Source organism: Hippocampus guttulatus, chromosome 1 (genome assembly GCF_054856545.1).
Source record: "Hippocampus guttulatus isolate MCC_2025c chromosome 1, RoL_Hgut_1.0, whole genome shotgun sequence".
Classification (NCBI taxonomy): domain Eukaryota; kingdom Metazoa; phylum Chordata; class Actinopteri; order Syngnathiformes; family Syngnathidae; genus Hippocampus; species Hippocampus guttulatus.
The window spans coordinates 27024311-27039044 of NC_141261.1; the positions used below are offsets into that span (position 1 = coordinate 27024311).

The 14734-nt window shown below is 43.2% G+C and overlaps 1 protein-coding gene across 2 annotated transcripts in view; it reads left to right on the forward strand.

The window, feature by feature from the left end:
• iqsec2b (IQ motif and Sec7 domain ArfGEF 2b) overlaps positions 1–14734 on the forward strand; it is a 56478-nt gene that overhangs the window by 33469 nt on the left and 8275 nt on the right. For both annotated transcript variants that reach the window (XM_086123702.1, XM_086123709.1), the window contains 12 exons: positions 908–1208; positions 4011–4328; positions 7788–8845; positions 8940–9101; positions 9191–9313; positions 9410–9576; positions 10353–10492; positions 10589–10714; positions 12042–12141; positions 12224–12385; positions 13230–13424; positions 14341–14390. In XM_086123702.1, coding sequence (XP_085979828.1) covers positions 908–1208; positions 4011–4328; positions 7788–8845; positions 8940–9101; positions 9191–9313; positions 9410–9576; positions 10353–10492; positions 10589–10714; positions 12042–12141; positions 12224–12385; positions 13230–13424; positions 14341–14390 — 2902 coding nt within the window. The remainder of the gene's footprint in view (positions 1–907; positions 1209–4010; positions 4329–7787; positions 8846–8939; positions 9102–9190; positions 9314–9409; positions 9577–10352; positions 10493–10588; positions 10715–12041; positions 12142–12223; positions 12386–13229; positions 13425–14340; positions 14391–14734) is intronic.

The window sequence follows — 14734 nt, forward strand, 5'->3', positions numbered from 1 at the left end:
CAGCAACGCCGTCTCACGAAAACTCACGAACTTTGTGGTTTAACATCATGAAGGCCTAAACCAGGGGTGGGCAATTCCAGTCCTGGAGGCCTGCTATCCTGCATGTTTTCCACCTCTCCCTGTTGCAACACAAATGGCCACATTATTACAGTTGCTTGGCCATTTAACAATAAAAGTTAAACAGAAGGAATTGGAAAGCGCTCGACTTCATGTCAAGGTCAGGTCAATGTTGGTGTTTGAGGCGCAGCCTCATGGATATTGATGCCTGCATACAGAGACAATCACCCACGCCAATGTGACCATTCCCATTGGCTCATCAGGTAAGTTACCCCATCACATTTCCCAACCTGCTCCCTTCTCGGTCCTTTGTCACCTCTACCCTCCTCAATGGAATTTCTAGCGGGAGGTGCGAGGATGGGAAGTAAAGGAGCGAGAAGCTGGAACGTGCAATAGAGAAATGAGATGAGCCCATAGTCAATGTAGTCCGCTCAAAGCAACCCCAGTGAACAAACACGAGACACGCTGCATGAGTTGTTAGCGAAACGAGAGTCCATGAGAGATGGACTGGGAAGGTCTGTCGGCACTGACTCAGATCGTGACAATGCCAGTGACGGATGAAAAGCCACTTCCGTTGGTGTATAGCCTGTCAGTTTTTTTTAGTTTCCTCTTATTCGTCAACAAAACATGTGCCCATCAGTGACGTACTGTATTGAGAGACATTCCGTCAGTACTGACAGAATGCCCACCGCTACCATTATGGTTCTACATGAACTCCGTTGGGACAAGGTTAGTTCAACTCTGTGCTATCGCGTTAGTTTCATTATACAAATGCTGCAAATGGACGAGTTGTCTTCTCTTATGCACGCTTATTCAGTCATTCTAATAGCACAAGCTATTTCTTCTCTAGTGTGGAAGTGGAGTCGCATTGTCCTGGGGAGAGGGGCACAAACAAGGACAGCACTTTCAGCAAGACACCTTACCTGCGCGGCTCAGAGCACTACGATGACAGCAACAGCAGCGTGACCGCCCCCGGCTCCAGAGGCCCCTCATGCGTGGCAGTCTCCAGTTCAGCCAGCTTGGCCTGGGCGCTGCGAACACGCCACCAACCAGCCAGCCTAGCACTTCGTAAGCAGGAAGAGGAGGAAAACAAGAGATGCAAGGCCCTTTCAGACAGTTATGAACTTTCAACTGATCTACAGGATAAGAAGGTACCAAAGACAGCAACCCACTTCAAGTGAAATTATCCAGGCTAAATTTACATGAGAAACCACGCTCTAATTTCATCTGAGCATCATGTTTTTGGTGTCTTGAAAATCTACTTACAGTTTAATATCACTAAACTTTTTCTCATATGTCAATTCTGTAAATTGTCATTACAATTGTGTATTGGAAAACCAATAATAGTTCAAAGCAGGATGGGAGTGAGTAATCTGCTCATTCTATTTAATTCCCGCTGGGCCAGGCTGCAATATACAGTGTTTGGGTTCTTACTCCCATACGGCCATTAAATTTTTTTAGCCCACACGTTAGTTCCTTCCGGCCCACAGATCCATTTTGAAATAACAACTATGTGCGGCGACATTTTATTGTACTAATACATTTCTATTGATTCACACGGGACATTACATATACCTGTAGCACTGGCTGCCTACATTTCTTACGAAGGGTCTCACCAAGTCACAGTAATTTAATACACGACTAGAAACAACAGCACTGTCTGTCCAAATGATACATTAATGAGGAATGACACAATCACAAACGTTACTTCTAACGGCAGCAAAGCTTGACAGGAATAAATTAGGGCTGGGCAAGTTCCGATACCACGTATTATATCGGGGCGAGATCAGCCCTATTAAGCGACTGAGTACTCATGGAGGTTGCTGAGACCAGCCACCAATAATTAAGGCAAAAAAATCTGACATTGACTAATTTCTATTTGGCAGTAGTTGGTGCTATACTGCATCAGATTGATCCATCAACAAATCATCTTCTGCCTCCAAAAGACAGGTCTTTGTTCAATTTTTTTGTCATTGGGCTATATGAAATTTTGTATCTTAACAGTACTAGAGGTATTTGTACACGCTATCATTGAGTACTCAGAGTGAATACTGTACTGGTATCAGTCTGAAAAAAAAGTGGTATGGAACATCCCAAGAATAAACTAAACATCAAAACCGAAATAAATTGAAAGGTGAATCTGTCAAGTGTCATATTTTGTTACTCAAGACTATTCAAAGAGGGGCTTATTTAAAAGCTGATTAATTAAAAAGTTGCACTTTTCCAGAGCAAGTCAAATGTTAATTATTCAGGAAGATTTTATTCCTCCCGGGAAACTACCAGTAACTACACAAAACAAATGTTTTCTTCTCGGTTTAAATAGTACAGTATAAAGATGCTAAATATGAAATAATCATTGAAACTTATTGCATTTATATCATACCATGACACTATGGGTCCAGTACCCGTTCAGACAAGGCAACACTCAAAAAGGCTTGAATGGGAAAGCAGGAATACTGTATGTTTCAGACCATAAGTCACACTTTTTTATTCGTTTGGCTGGTCCTGCAATTTATACTCTGGTGTGACTTGTCTATATATTATTTTTATTATATTATATTCAGATTAGAGGCGGCCTGGTAGTCCAGTGGTTAGCACGTCGACTTCACAGTGCAGAGGTACCGGGTTCGATTCCAGCTCCGGCCTCCCTGTGTGGAGTTTGCATGTTCTCCCCGGGCCTGCGTGGGTTTTCTCCGGGTGCTCCGGTTTCCTCCCACATTCCAAAGACATGCGTGGCAGGCTGATTGAACGCTCTAAAATTGTCCCTGGGCGTGAATGTGAGCGTGGATGGTTGTTTGTCTCTGTGTGCCCTGCGATTGGCTGGCAACCGATTCAGGGTGTCCCCCGCCTACTGCCCGAAGACAGCTGGGATGGGCTCCAGCACCCCCCGCGACCCTAGTGAGGATTAAGCGGTTCGGAAAATGGATGGATGGATTATATTCAGATTAGAGCTCTGACTTGCACCAAAAATTCACGTCCCCTAATCGTATTGACGGCAGCGAACAAGTTGAAGTGGGATGTGAAACTTCTGCTTTTAACTATGGAACTTTTTTTGTTCTTTTTAGTTTAAAATGGCTTACCTTAAGTAGAATCCCGAATCGCATTGTGGCAAAAGTTGGAATGTTGGTGTGGGAGATGCTGCATGCTAAACTAGAGAGCGAGGTGGTGTTTCTGACTGTGAGAGGTGTCAACAAACTAACGGCATACATGAAGTAGTTGCCATGACTACTACTTCTTCTGCTTCCGCTTCCATTTCTACTTCCACTTAGCTTTTGGCGGTTGGAAAACATTTTTGGTGAGGGTTCCTGGTTAAGGTAAGCTACTTTAAATTTAAAAGAGACATTTTTCCATAGTTGGAAGCATTTCGAATCGAACCTGAACTCATTCGCTGCTGTCAACATGATTAAGTACCGCTAATAGTGATTTTGAGTGTGAGTCCGGTCTGTGCTGTTCTTGGTATTGGTTTTTGTGCAATAATTCCCCCCAAAAATATGACTTACAGTCCAGCGCAGCTTATTTATTATATTTTCTTTTCTTCTTCATGGTGCATTTGTTGACTGGGGCGACTTATATCCTGTGAAAAATAGTGTGAAAAATATGGTTGATTTACAGTATTATTGCAAAGAAAATTTGGGACTTGAGATTCCCTTTACTGTCAGAACCTTGTTTCCAAATGGCCATCTTGTACATAGTACCTGAATATAAGGCTTGGGTAAAAGTATCACAGAGAAAATATTTTGGGGAGAAGTAAAAAGTCACCCAATGGCCAAGTTGGGCACACCGGAAAGAACATCACACTGAATTGGATTGCAGCATTAAATCACGATGCACATCCTGTTTCATAAAAAGCAAAGTAAAGTGCAGATATGCACATTCTATTTAATTCCAGTAGCTGTTACATGACAAAACTGTCAAATGGTCAATGCATAATAATCTCTTGCCAATCTCCCTAGGTGGAAATGCTGGAGAGAAAGTACGGGGGCTCATTTGTGAGCCGGAGGGCAGCCAGGACCATTCAGACAGCCTTCAGGCAGTATCGCATGAACAAGAACTTTGAGCGCCTCCGAAGCTCTGCCTCAGAGAGTCGGATGACACGTCGCATCATCCTGTCCAACATGAGGCTTCAGTATTCTTTTGATGAGCGGCAACCTCAGCAGCAGGCCCAGACGCAAACTAACTTCACGCACAGTGTGGCCATAGGTCCTCCTCATTCCCCTGACACCGATCGCACGGGAGCCTACACCCACCTAGAGGACTCCTTCTGCAAACAGGTCTCCCGTTTTTTTTCTATCCTTTCGACCTCAAAGTCACCTGCTTCTTTTCATATGTTCACGTTTGTCTCAGGAGGGTGTTTACGAGAGTCACATTGGACAAAGAAATAAAAAGAAAGCTTCTTGGCAAGTTCATCTGTAAACGCGTTACGTTTTGGAAACTTTTTAATCGGATTGGTAGCTACTACAAAGTGGCAAGACCACACATTGCTCTCGAGATAAGTAACCGGATCCGAGTATTGTATTTCTGTCATCACTCACTAATGAATTTTTAAAGACCCGACTAAGAGAAATTCAGAGATTTGTCTCTAAATACATGAGACATCTTTGAAGTTAATTGCTGAAAATGTGCAGAGACTGTGAAGTATAAAATTTTCAATTTAGAGACTCTAGCATTCATCTTTCTGGTTTCTACACATCCCTAAATGTTTGACTCGCAAAAATAAAACCACCTAAGATCCTTAGTGGCTGGAATATATCCCACCAGGTTGTTGAAGGGCTGTCCTTGTGACAAGAGTCACTAGCCACCAGCTAGCTTGCAGGTTAACAGGTTTCTCGGGCTCCTCCTGGCTGGTGGAGAGGTGGCGTGCTCCACCACAGCATAACCTCCTCATGTAGGAATTTAAATAATGATGCCAAGTTGTTTTTGTGGTCTCCGGAGTAGATGCTTTTTCGAGGTGTAGGCATAGCACGCTAGCTAATTGCACATTGTAGTGGTAGAAATGGGCCATGTGACAATAATAATTAAGGGCAGAAAACAGAGATATTTTTGAGTTCTTTAAATGTTTCCCGTTTAACAATGCCGAAACACAGTAGTATATACTGTACGTATGTCAGGCATTAAGCGGTACCATAGGAAGTCTCCAAAAAGAAACAATAAGGAGCCAGTGGTTTGATAACACATTCACGACAATGATGGGGAATGTGAAGCAAGCAAGAAAGGAGTCTAGTGTGGACCGACGACGTGGTAGAATTTCTGCTTAGCAAAGAATGCCCAGATCAATGCCAAAATAAAGAATGTTCCACTGCGTGATTCAACACTGTTACAGTTTTTGTTGGTGGTATCGGTGAGAACTGGTACAATCACCTCTCTGTCTCAGGAAAGATGAATATGTGTTGTAAACATGGAAAGGCCAGGGCAGCATTATCAAATTTAGTCGCTGTGGGACCCCGTTTAAAAAAAAGGATCGCATTAGACCTTCCAAATGTCAGTTCCATGTCGACGAAACTTAGAAATCCCGAGAAAGCTTTGTGACTCTATGTGGACAGGGTCTAAGCCAGGGGTGCTTAACCTTTTGACCTTGGGGCCTGGGGCTTGTTGATAAATGATTCTTTCTGTTGACTTTTATTATATTTCTCTGTCCGATCATCTCACGGTACATTTCCACAGCCGCAAGTAGAACCAGCTTCTCCATTATGGTGAACACTTTGTTACTCCGTGCCACACCTCTGGTTACGAGATAGGTGGCTTTCAAAGCACTTTTAGAGCTGGTAGTAATTGCCACAATGGAATTTTTCCTGAGTGGCAGGAATCTAAATGCAAGTGCAACATCTGATTTGAATTTAATTGGTAAAATACGCTTCCCTGCAGCCTTTGTGACCCACGGGTGCACAATAAACAATTATTTTGAGGCCCACTAGCTGGCGCATGCAGATAAGAATCACCGGCCTTAGCAACTTGCAACTACGCCAGAGAACAATTGAAGGAATGAAGTGTGTCACTGGGTGTCATTTTAGCCACAGCCAAAAGGGCCGATCAGTCCAAACCAAGCCTTGTTGCATGAAATTATGAAGCCTTGGGTGAGGCAACCAGAGCAGTCCAGTTGCAATCGATTCAATGTCCTGCAAAATAAATGACCTGGATTAATGAGAATATCCACCAACTAGCCCAAGAAAATCTAATAAACTGAAATGGCGAAGTGTTATATAGTTCTCAGTGTTTGTGTCAACACCAGGCTAGGACAAAGGACAGAGTTGCAACGTTCAGAATAAAGGGGAGAGTTTTTTGAGGGTTAGCAATTGCGGAAACATAGCAAAGGTTAGTCAGACCTGTGGCGAGAGGCTGAAGTGCACGCACAAGGACGGAACACAGTGGCCAGGACAAAGAGAGACAGGACTATTTAAAAATAAGGAAAGGGGTAACAGATGGAAACAATCAGGACAGGGCTGATAATTAGAGTGGCACAGGAGGAAGGCTAAGTGATCTTGACCGGTGATGTGACAGTTTGCAGGTTTTCAACAAATATCTTTGACCAAGAATCACCTTGATTGGCCAAACATGTTAAAAACAGTTGAAGCTACTTTAGTACTCTAGCAAACAAGCCACCATAACAAAATATACATTTATGTCATATACATGTAAATACAGAGTCGTTAAACAAGGTAAGGCAGTGGTCTCAAAGCACTAGGGCCACTTGGTGCACTTTGAACCGGGCCACAGCGGGCTGCAATGATGAAAGAGAAAACAATTTACAGTCATTCTGTTTTATTTATTATTTGTGGCTAAAAAGTATTTTATTTTGAAAAATGATCAGATTCTCTGTATTACATCCGCTTATGACCACCTTTGACGTACTGTATGTCAATATGCTAATTGTCTCAGCAGCCTAATGCTAATTGTAGACCCAAAGCTAGCAAAGTGGGTAAAAAAAATGAATAAATCAATAAAGATGTATTTGGAAAATTTCGTTGCAAAGGGGAAAAGACCCAGCAAGGATTCAACACAAGAGCCTTTGACCAAGAGGTTAAAGAAAGGTGCATTTCACAGACCATCAGGAGACCTACGTGAAATAGGGATTTATCGCAACAGGCACAGGCCCCATGCACCAATCCCGCTCTACATAATATGCGGCGGGCAGTTCTCCAATGAGTCAAGAAAGCCTTTCTAAACTGATTTATCAACAAATCTAAGTTCCCACAGAGCATCATACTTGGTGGCTAATCGCATGGCTTAGGCTAAAAAAAAATAAATCATTCAATATTGGTGGAAAAATAAGTTGTGGATTTGCCTTTCTTGCTGTCGGTCAGTAAATGGTTGCAATCTGTGAAGGTTATGGACTTGTATAAACCGGCCTGGGCCCACCCCAGGCCGGTTTATACAAGTTGAAGGGTTACAACCTAAAAAGGTTGAGGACCTTTCAACTCAACTCAATTCAGCTGTATTCATAGAGCACTTTAAAACTACCACCGCTGTATACAAAGTGCTTGTACATGGAGCAAATATCATATATACAACAAGAAACACTAAAAGAATAACTTAATAACAAAGACAGTAGAAAGCACAAAAACAGTAAATTCACTTTCCATGGTTGTTAATTTCCCCCACTTGACAACCAAAGTACCAATTACAGTATTGTAGTTCAATGATATAATTGGGGCACCGCAATTGGACTTCAGTGGTTCTGTTTGGTGACAATGGGATGACTGACTAACTGCTGCCTCTGTTTGTGTTCTGTCCAGGTTAAGTCCCTTGCTGACTCCATAGACGATGCCCTGACCTGCCGTACGAGTCGCAATGCCTCCCAAGAAGGCAGCAGAGAGGGTGGTGGTCTTAGTGAAGATTTTGGGGAGTGTATGTGGAGCAGCAGCAGCAACCCCTCCTCCCGACGAAGTCTGGGCGAAAGAGCAAGAGGAGTCGGAGGAGGACTCAGCATGCACGGAGACAGTACGGCCACCTCGTACAGCGACGTCACGCTTTACATGGACGACGGCATACCGTCCTCTCCGCTCTCCCCGGACCGGGCACCCAGCAGCACAGACACAGAATACTGGGGCCCCGGTGGGGGTGTCGGGATGCGTGAGGACAGCAGGGACACAGAGGGAGGGGGCAGCAGTAACAGTCGGCGCAGTACACCGTGCACAGAGTGTCGGGACTATCGTCTGAGGGGCGCACACCTGCCTCTTCTCACCATTGAGCCACCGAGCGACAGCTCAGTGGACATGAGCGACCGTTCAGACCGGGGCTCTCTCACCAGACAGCTGGTGTACGAGCAGGAGCCTGGGGTTGGGGCTGGCTCTTCTCAGGGAACGCTCAAACACTCCCACAACACAGGCGCTCGCTCGCCGTCCACAACAGCCGCCCAGGGTCAGATCCGAGCGCCAAGCAGAGCCATGCCCACACACATCCCTCACCAGGTGGCCTCGCTCCACCACCACCACCACCATCACCCCATCCACCACCATCAGTACCCTGACACGCCCTCGTCGTCTTCATCGCCCCAACAGCCCCCCACCACCCCTCTGTCCTCCTCCTCCTCGACAGCGCTGCCCTCCGGAGGGTTGGAGCAACCGTGTTGCTCGGATGGAGACAACGACTCTCTGAACTCTACCACCAACTCCAATGAGACGGTAAACTGCAGCTCCGGTTCCTCGTCTCAGGACAGTCTCCAGGACCCCCTGCCCCCTCTGGGCAAGCAGACTTATCAAAGAGAAAGCCGTAATAGCTGGGACTCTCCGCCCTTCAACAGCGACGTTGTCCAGAGACGCCAGTACCGCATAGGTCTCAACCTCTTCAACAAGTAAGATGTTTGGATTGCAAAGAAACGGGTCATGCATACGCTGCTTAACACATGTCTTTGAAATAGACTTACAGTATGTTTCCTTCAACAACAGGAAACCAGAGAAAGGAATCCAGTACCTGATTGAGAGAGGCTTTGTGTCAGATACTCCAGTTGGGATTGCTCGTTTCATCCTCGAGAGAAAAGGTCTGAGCAGGCAAATGATTGGAGAGTTCCTGGGAAACCGGCAGAAGCAATTCAACAAAGATGTTTTAGAGTGGGTATAGAAAGGAACCCCTACTTTTTTGCTGTTTAGTTTGATCCGAGCATGCAAAGATTCAAACATCTCTATTGCGTCAATTTCAGCTGTGTGGTCGATGAGATGGACTTCTCCGGAATGGACCTGGATGATGCGCTGAGGAAGTTCCAGGCTCAAATTAAAGTTCAAGGAGAAGCGCAAAAAGTCGAACGGCTGATTGAGGCCTTTAGGTTTGTGTGTGTGTTGGACATTTCAGGCTTACCAGGGGTTAGCACAGCTTCAGAGCCATCGAACTACACTCACTGTGTTTCTTGTCTCCCATGCAGTCAGAGATACTGCGTATGCAATCCTGTTCTGGTTCGGCAATTCCAGAACCCTGACACCATCTTCATTTTGGCCTTCGCTATAATCCTTCTCAACACAGACATGTACAGCCCTAACGTCAAAGCAGAGAGGAAGATGAAGCTGGAAGACTTCATCAAGAATTTGAGAGGTGCTTATTGATCATTAAAACCATCCACAATTTCCGCATTTCTGATTAAGGGATTCTCTGTCACATGTTATGTTTTCATTGATTGATTTTACAAAAATGTAGATGTCCCCTGCGATTGGCTGGCAGGCAGTTCAGGGTATATCCGTCTAATGCCCAAAGACAGCTGGGATAGTCTCCAGCAGTTAGAAAATTAACACTGTGCTTCAATATAGGGAGTGATAAAAATACAGTACTACCATTTAATCAAATGTATTTACCATTAAAGTTCAAATAAAATTGTATTTCAAAAAAAGTTTATAACCGAACCATTTTCCACAATTTTATGCAAATTCATTCTTTTGTATTTGAAAGTTACAGCCGAACTATACTGAAAAATGTACTCTACATGAAAAGAAAATAATGGACAGTACACAAGAAGCAAAACAAACAAACAGAAGAACTGTTTGTGAAAAGTATCAAATTTGCACAACTGGATAATAAATCAATCAATAAATGGCTGTCTGCATAGCTACAAGCTTCATTGTTTGATTACATTTCATGTTTTAAATGTTGAATTGAATTGAATACAACTTTACTATCAAATGTGCATCTATTTGTATTTAATTCAGTGATTCTTTCACTTATCACTAGAAGGAGTCCGCATGTATCACTTATCTAGCAGCGATTTGTTAGAAAGTTGAGTTTTGTTTGTCATTTTGATTGACTTTGTCGTATTTCATCTTGTGCATGATAATCTGATCAGATGTGACGCAATCCCTCCCTTTTATTCACCCAAGGCGTCGATAATGGTCAGGATATTCCCAGGGACCTTCTTGTTGGGATCTACCAGCGGATAGAGAAATGGGAACTGCGGACCAATGACGACCATGTGTCTCAAGTGCAGGCAGTGGAAAGAGTTCTTGTGGGCAAGAAGCCTGTAAGGGCCACTTTTCAATGCATATACAGTTTTTGTGTGCGTGCGTGTGTGTGTGTGTGTACTGTATATACTTAATTGTTGTATTTGTCTTGTTAGGTGCTGTCCCTATCCCATCGTAGGCTCGTGTGTTGCTGTCAGCTGTACGAGGTGCCCGACACCAACAGACCTCAGAGAACAGGGTTACATCAGCGTGAAGTCTTTCTCTTTAATGACCTCTTGGTGGTAAGTTGACTTTTTTGGTGCTTTCTTTACCGCGTATCTTCCTCGGACTCACAAGCATCCATACATGGAAAATAATATACAGTGAGGCCTTGAGATACAAGTTTAATTTGTTTGAAATCCAGTTTGCCTATGCCCAGGGCCACTTTGACTCCATCACATATTCATTGTGCGACCATTGCCTTTAACGGTTCACTCTTCGCATGCGGTCAGTTTTTGGTAAAATATTTTGTCACCCAAGGCTCCCACTGACTTAACGCCAATGACTCATGAAGTTTCAATGTGATTCAGACAGTTTCATTGGTCCACTGTGACGTGTTGGGTAATTTCATTGGTCAGATGTTCCAAGGCAATGATAAAATCGATTGGCGGCATGAAGCTCATTCGTGTAAATCCAAAAGTAAGTGGATTACATTTCCAGCCACAGGGTTCAAAGTGTAGGAAAACATTTTTTTTTTATGGTCTTATAGTTTGGAAATGATGGTAATTGCTGCTAGGCAGTCCGTGCTTCTTTGTAGAGGCCACTCCAGTGTGCTTCATAATAACATCTCAACTCCTCTCTGGGCTCCTCATCACGGCACGAACGGTAGTTGTTTTGTGCAAATATATGACTGTTAATGCTGATTGATTGTCTGTCTACATGTTGTTGAACCATTTGTGTAAAATCTATTGCTTAAAGGCTTAAATCAGTGCAATTTACTAGATGCTAATTATTTAGCCTTACAGTCCTATCAAGATAGTAAGGCATCAAATAGTTGTTTGGCTGTTTCCAAGACACAAAGTGTAGTTCTTTGTTTTATGTTTGGTTTGACAATAGACTTCAACATGGAGTGGCAATAAACATCTTGAAGCCTCTTTTGTGTTGAATTGTTCACTATTTCCAAACTACAGCTTATTGTAAAATGTGTTGAGGTGAGTTCACTATCACCATACAGCATTCGAAAAGGTCAAAGCACATACGGCCCGTATCTCAAAAAAGTTCAGACAGGTCACTTGTATCTCGACGCACCACTTAACAACTTGATGAGGGGTAAGCCTCACCTATTTGCAACGTAGAGACTGTCAATGTGATTTTAGGTAGTGACCTTTTTGTGAACTTGTTTGCTCCTTTTGTTGCAAGCAAACTGGTATAAAACAGTTCTATTGTGCAGTTAGTGAATCAAACAAATTCTTTCTTGTCTGTGTGTACAATGTACAAACAATCGAGGAACAAAAGAACGGAGGGAATCAAGGCAATGCTTCATTGTTAAAATTCATCGAAGATTCAGACATTGAGACATTGAGTTATTTTATTTTGAAGCACTCATGAAAATTGTCTGTTCTGCATTAGGTAACCAAAATCTTTCAGAAGAAGAAAACCTCCGTGACGTACAATTTTAGACAATCTTTCCCTCTGGTTGAGATGCAAGTGCACATGTTCCAGAACTCATGTAAGAAACTTGATTCCTTTTACACATTTCAATCACCATTTTCATTCAATGACTCGGGTTCTTATTGTTGTTCTGCTTTTAGATTACCCTCATGGCATTCGCCTGACCTCCGCAGTCTTGGGTGGGGAACGAAAAGTTCTCATCGTCTTTATGGCCCCGAGTCAGCAAGACCGCACCCGCTTTGTGAGTGACCTCAGGGAGAGTGTCGCTGAAGTGCAGGAGATGGAGAAATACAGAGTCGAATGTAAGGGCTCCGTCTACTGGACACTGTTCTGAAGCACATGCTTCTTGCAAAGTTATCCCATTGACATCCTTCCATGCAAACATATAAAAGGATAAAGAATCAAAACACTTAACAAACATCCACTCGTCACACTTTGTTTAAAATCACTATGTCATGTTTTTCGTAAATAAATGCCAAGTATGGCTTGCGTTACATGACAACTGGGGTCGAGCTTACAGTATTTGAACCAAATTTGCAAAAATGCAAACTGCAATGAATTTTGCGAATTGTTGTGGAACAAATGGAGACTTTCGAAGCGTGGAGGAATTGCTCACTCCTCGCTTTTCAGACTACAAATGAGACACGTTTGTTCAAAGCCACCATTGGCAATTGTAACCAAATGCACACCATCAACAAACCAACATGATGTGAGCATCCGTTAAGGTTTGACTGTGATTTCACTTGTGGAGGCAGCATTTAATCAACGCGCTCTTACACTTTGTAGATTAATTTGTAGGATCTGTGTATGTGGTGCGCTCACCAGAAACATTGCCAACCACAAGCAATCCGCCACCCCACCTTTACATCTTCGCGAATATTCAAAGGATATACAGTACCCATTATCAGAAGCTAATGTTGCTATCGCTTATTGTGCTAACACCCCCGATTTTGGCATAGGAGTGGGGTGGAAATTGCGAACGGTCTCACTCTCAGACAGATTTCGAGAAATGACCACGAACAAAATGATGTCAACGTGTTGAATGTCACCTGAATGCCTGAGCATACACCTATCTGTATCAAAGCAAATGAAAAGTCAACTACCCACCATATGTCCCATTTTAACTCCCCGGGCCTATATTTGCAGCGGAGTTGGAGAAACAGAAAGGTGTCATGAGGCCCAGTTTGCTGACTGGGGGTGTGGTGGGAGGTGGAGCTGGTGTGAAGAGTGACATTGTGAATGGTACTTTGGGAAGGACAAGTTTTGATGACAACTGCTCCATTGGCGAAGGTCTCAAACGCACTGCCCTTAGTTCATCTCTCAGGGATTTATCTGAGACAGGTAAGGAAAAGGGCCCTGTGAAGACAGTTCGATATTCCTTGCTGCATTGGGGATGGGTGGCTTCAGCTATGATGGTATTGTCTGGTTCTATAGACCTTTCCACCATGACATCAGACACACCTGTACTTCCAGGTGGCAGAAACTTGCTAGTAATCAAACCCTTCTTCTCGGATCCTGATTCCATCCTTGGAACTTGGGGACATTCAAAACAGTTTGGTCGATATGAGCTGGCTCTCTCAAAGATTTCTCTCTCTATACATTGGTTCATGTTAGTCTAGTTCATTCCACCGCAATTCCTTCTGCTGTATTTTTTTCCCCGTTTTGCGGTCAATGATCCCAAACCTTACTAATGTTTGATGTTTTTCCGTGGTCCCAATGTGAGAACTTAGTAATATTTGCCTTTTATTAACTTCAGATGATCTTATGATATGTTTGGGTCGTGGGGTGGAGGTGGGAAAATTCGTAGTGTGCAATAGGGCTGACAGTAGGCTAGCCTTTATGTTTTGCTAAATGACGCGAAGACAGGTCAAGCAAAGATTTTGTTCATTCCTGTGAGAAAATGCCTGGTTCCTAGTCTTGTCGCTTGAGAAGTGGTTGATAGTCTTGTGATCTTCCTTGTACGTTTTATCCTCCTCAGGTTCCACTGAATTCATTTGGATTTTTAGGAAGGAAAAGGGAGAAAAAAAATAAACCTATTGGGGTATATCTGGCGGTGCAAACCTACGCCAAACACAAGTTTTAGTTGGCTTTTTAAGTTCAGGCCAGCGATAGTCATCCGTGCTCTGCCACCTGGACGTATCCTGGCATCTATACTTTACAAACATGAAAAGGTCTATCAGAACATACTTTTTCTTAATGTGCTTACAACTTTGAAATCATCCTCTCTGCTAACTTTACTCTTCCTGGTGGGGTGCAGGGAAGCGTGGTCGAAGGAACAGTGTTGGTTCTCTGGACAGTACTATGGAAGTAAGTCTCAAAGACTGTATGAAGAATTCAAATGCAAAAGCAGACCTCTCCATTTTTTGTCAACTGAGTGATTTTTTTTTTTAAATTCTGGTTACAGATAAAGCCATCATTTTTTTATTCTGAAATATTATGAAGCACTTAACAGGCAATTTTGGCAAAAAAAACAAACTAATGTTGATTGAAAAGGTCTTTGATGTCATTTCATTGCAAAAGCAGACAACTCAAAGAAAATAATTTTGTGAAAAACACCAAAGTCTACGATTTGTACATTACTGTAAGTTAGTATTATGCTTCATAAATGACAAATTAACATGTTACATACATTAATTACTACTCCAGTCTCT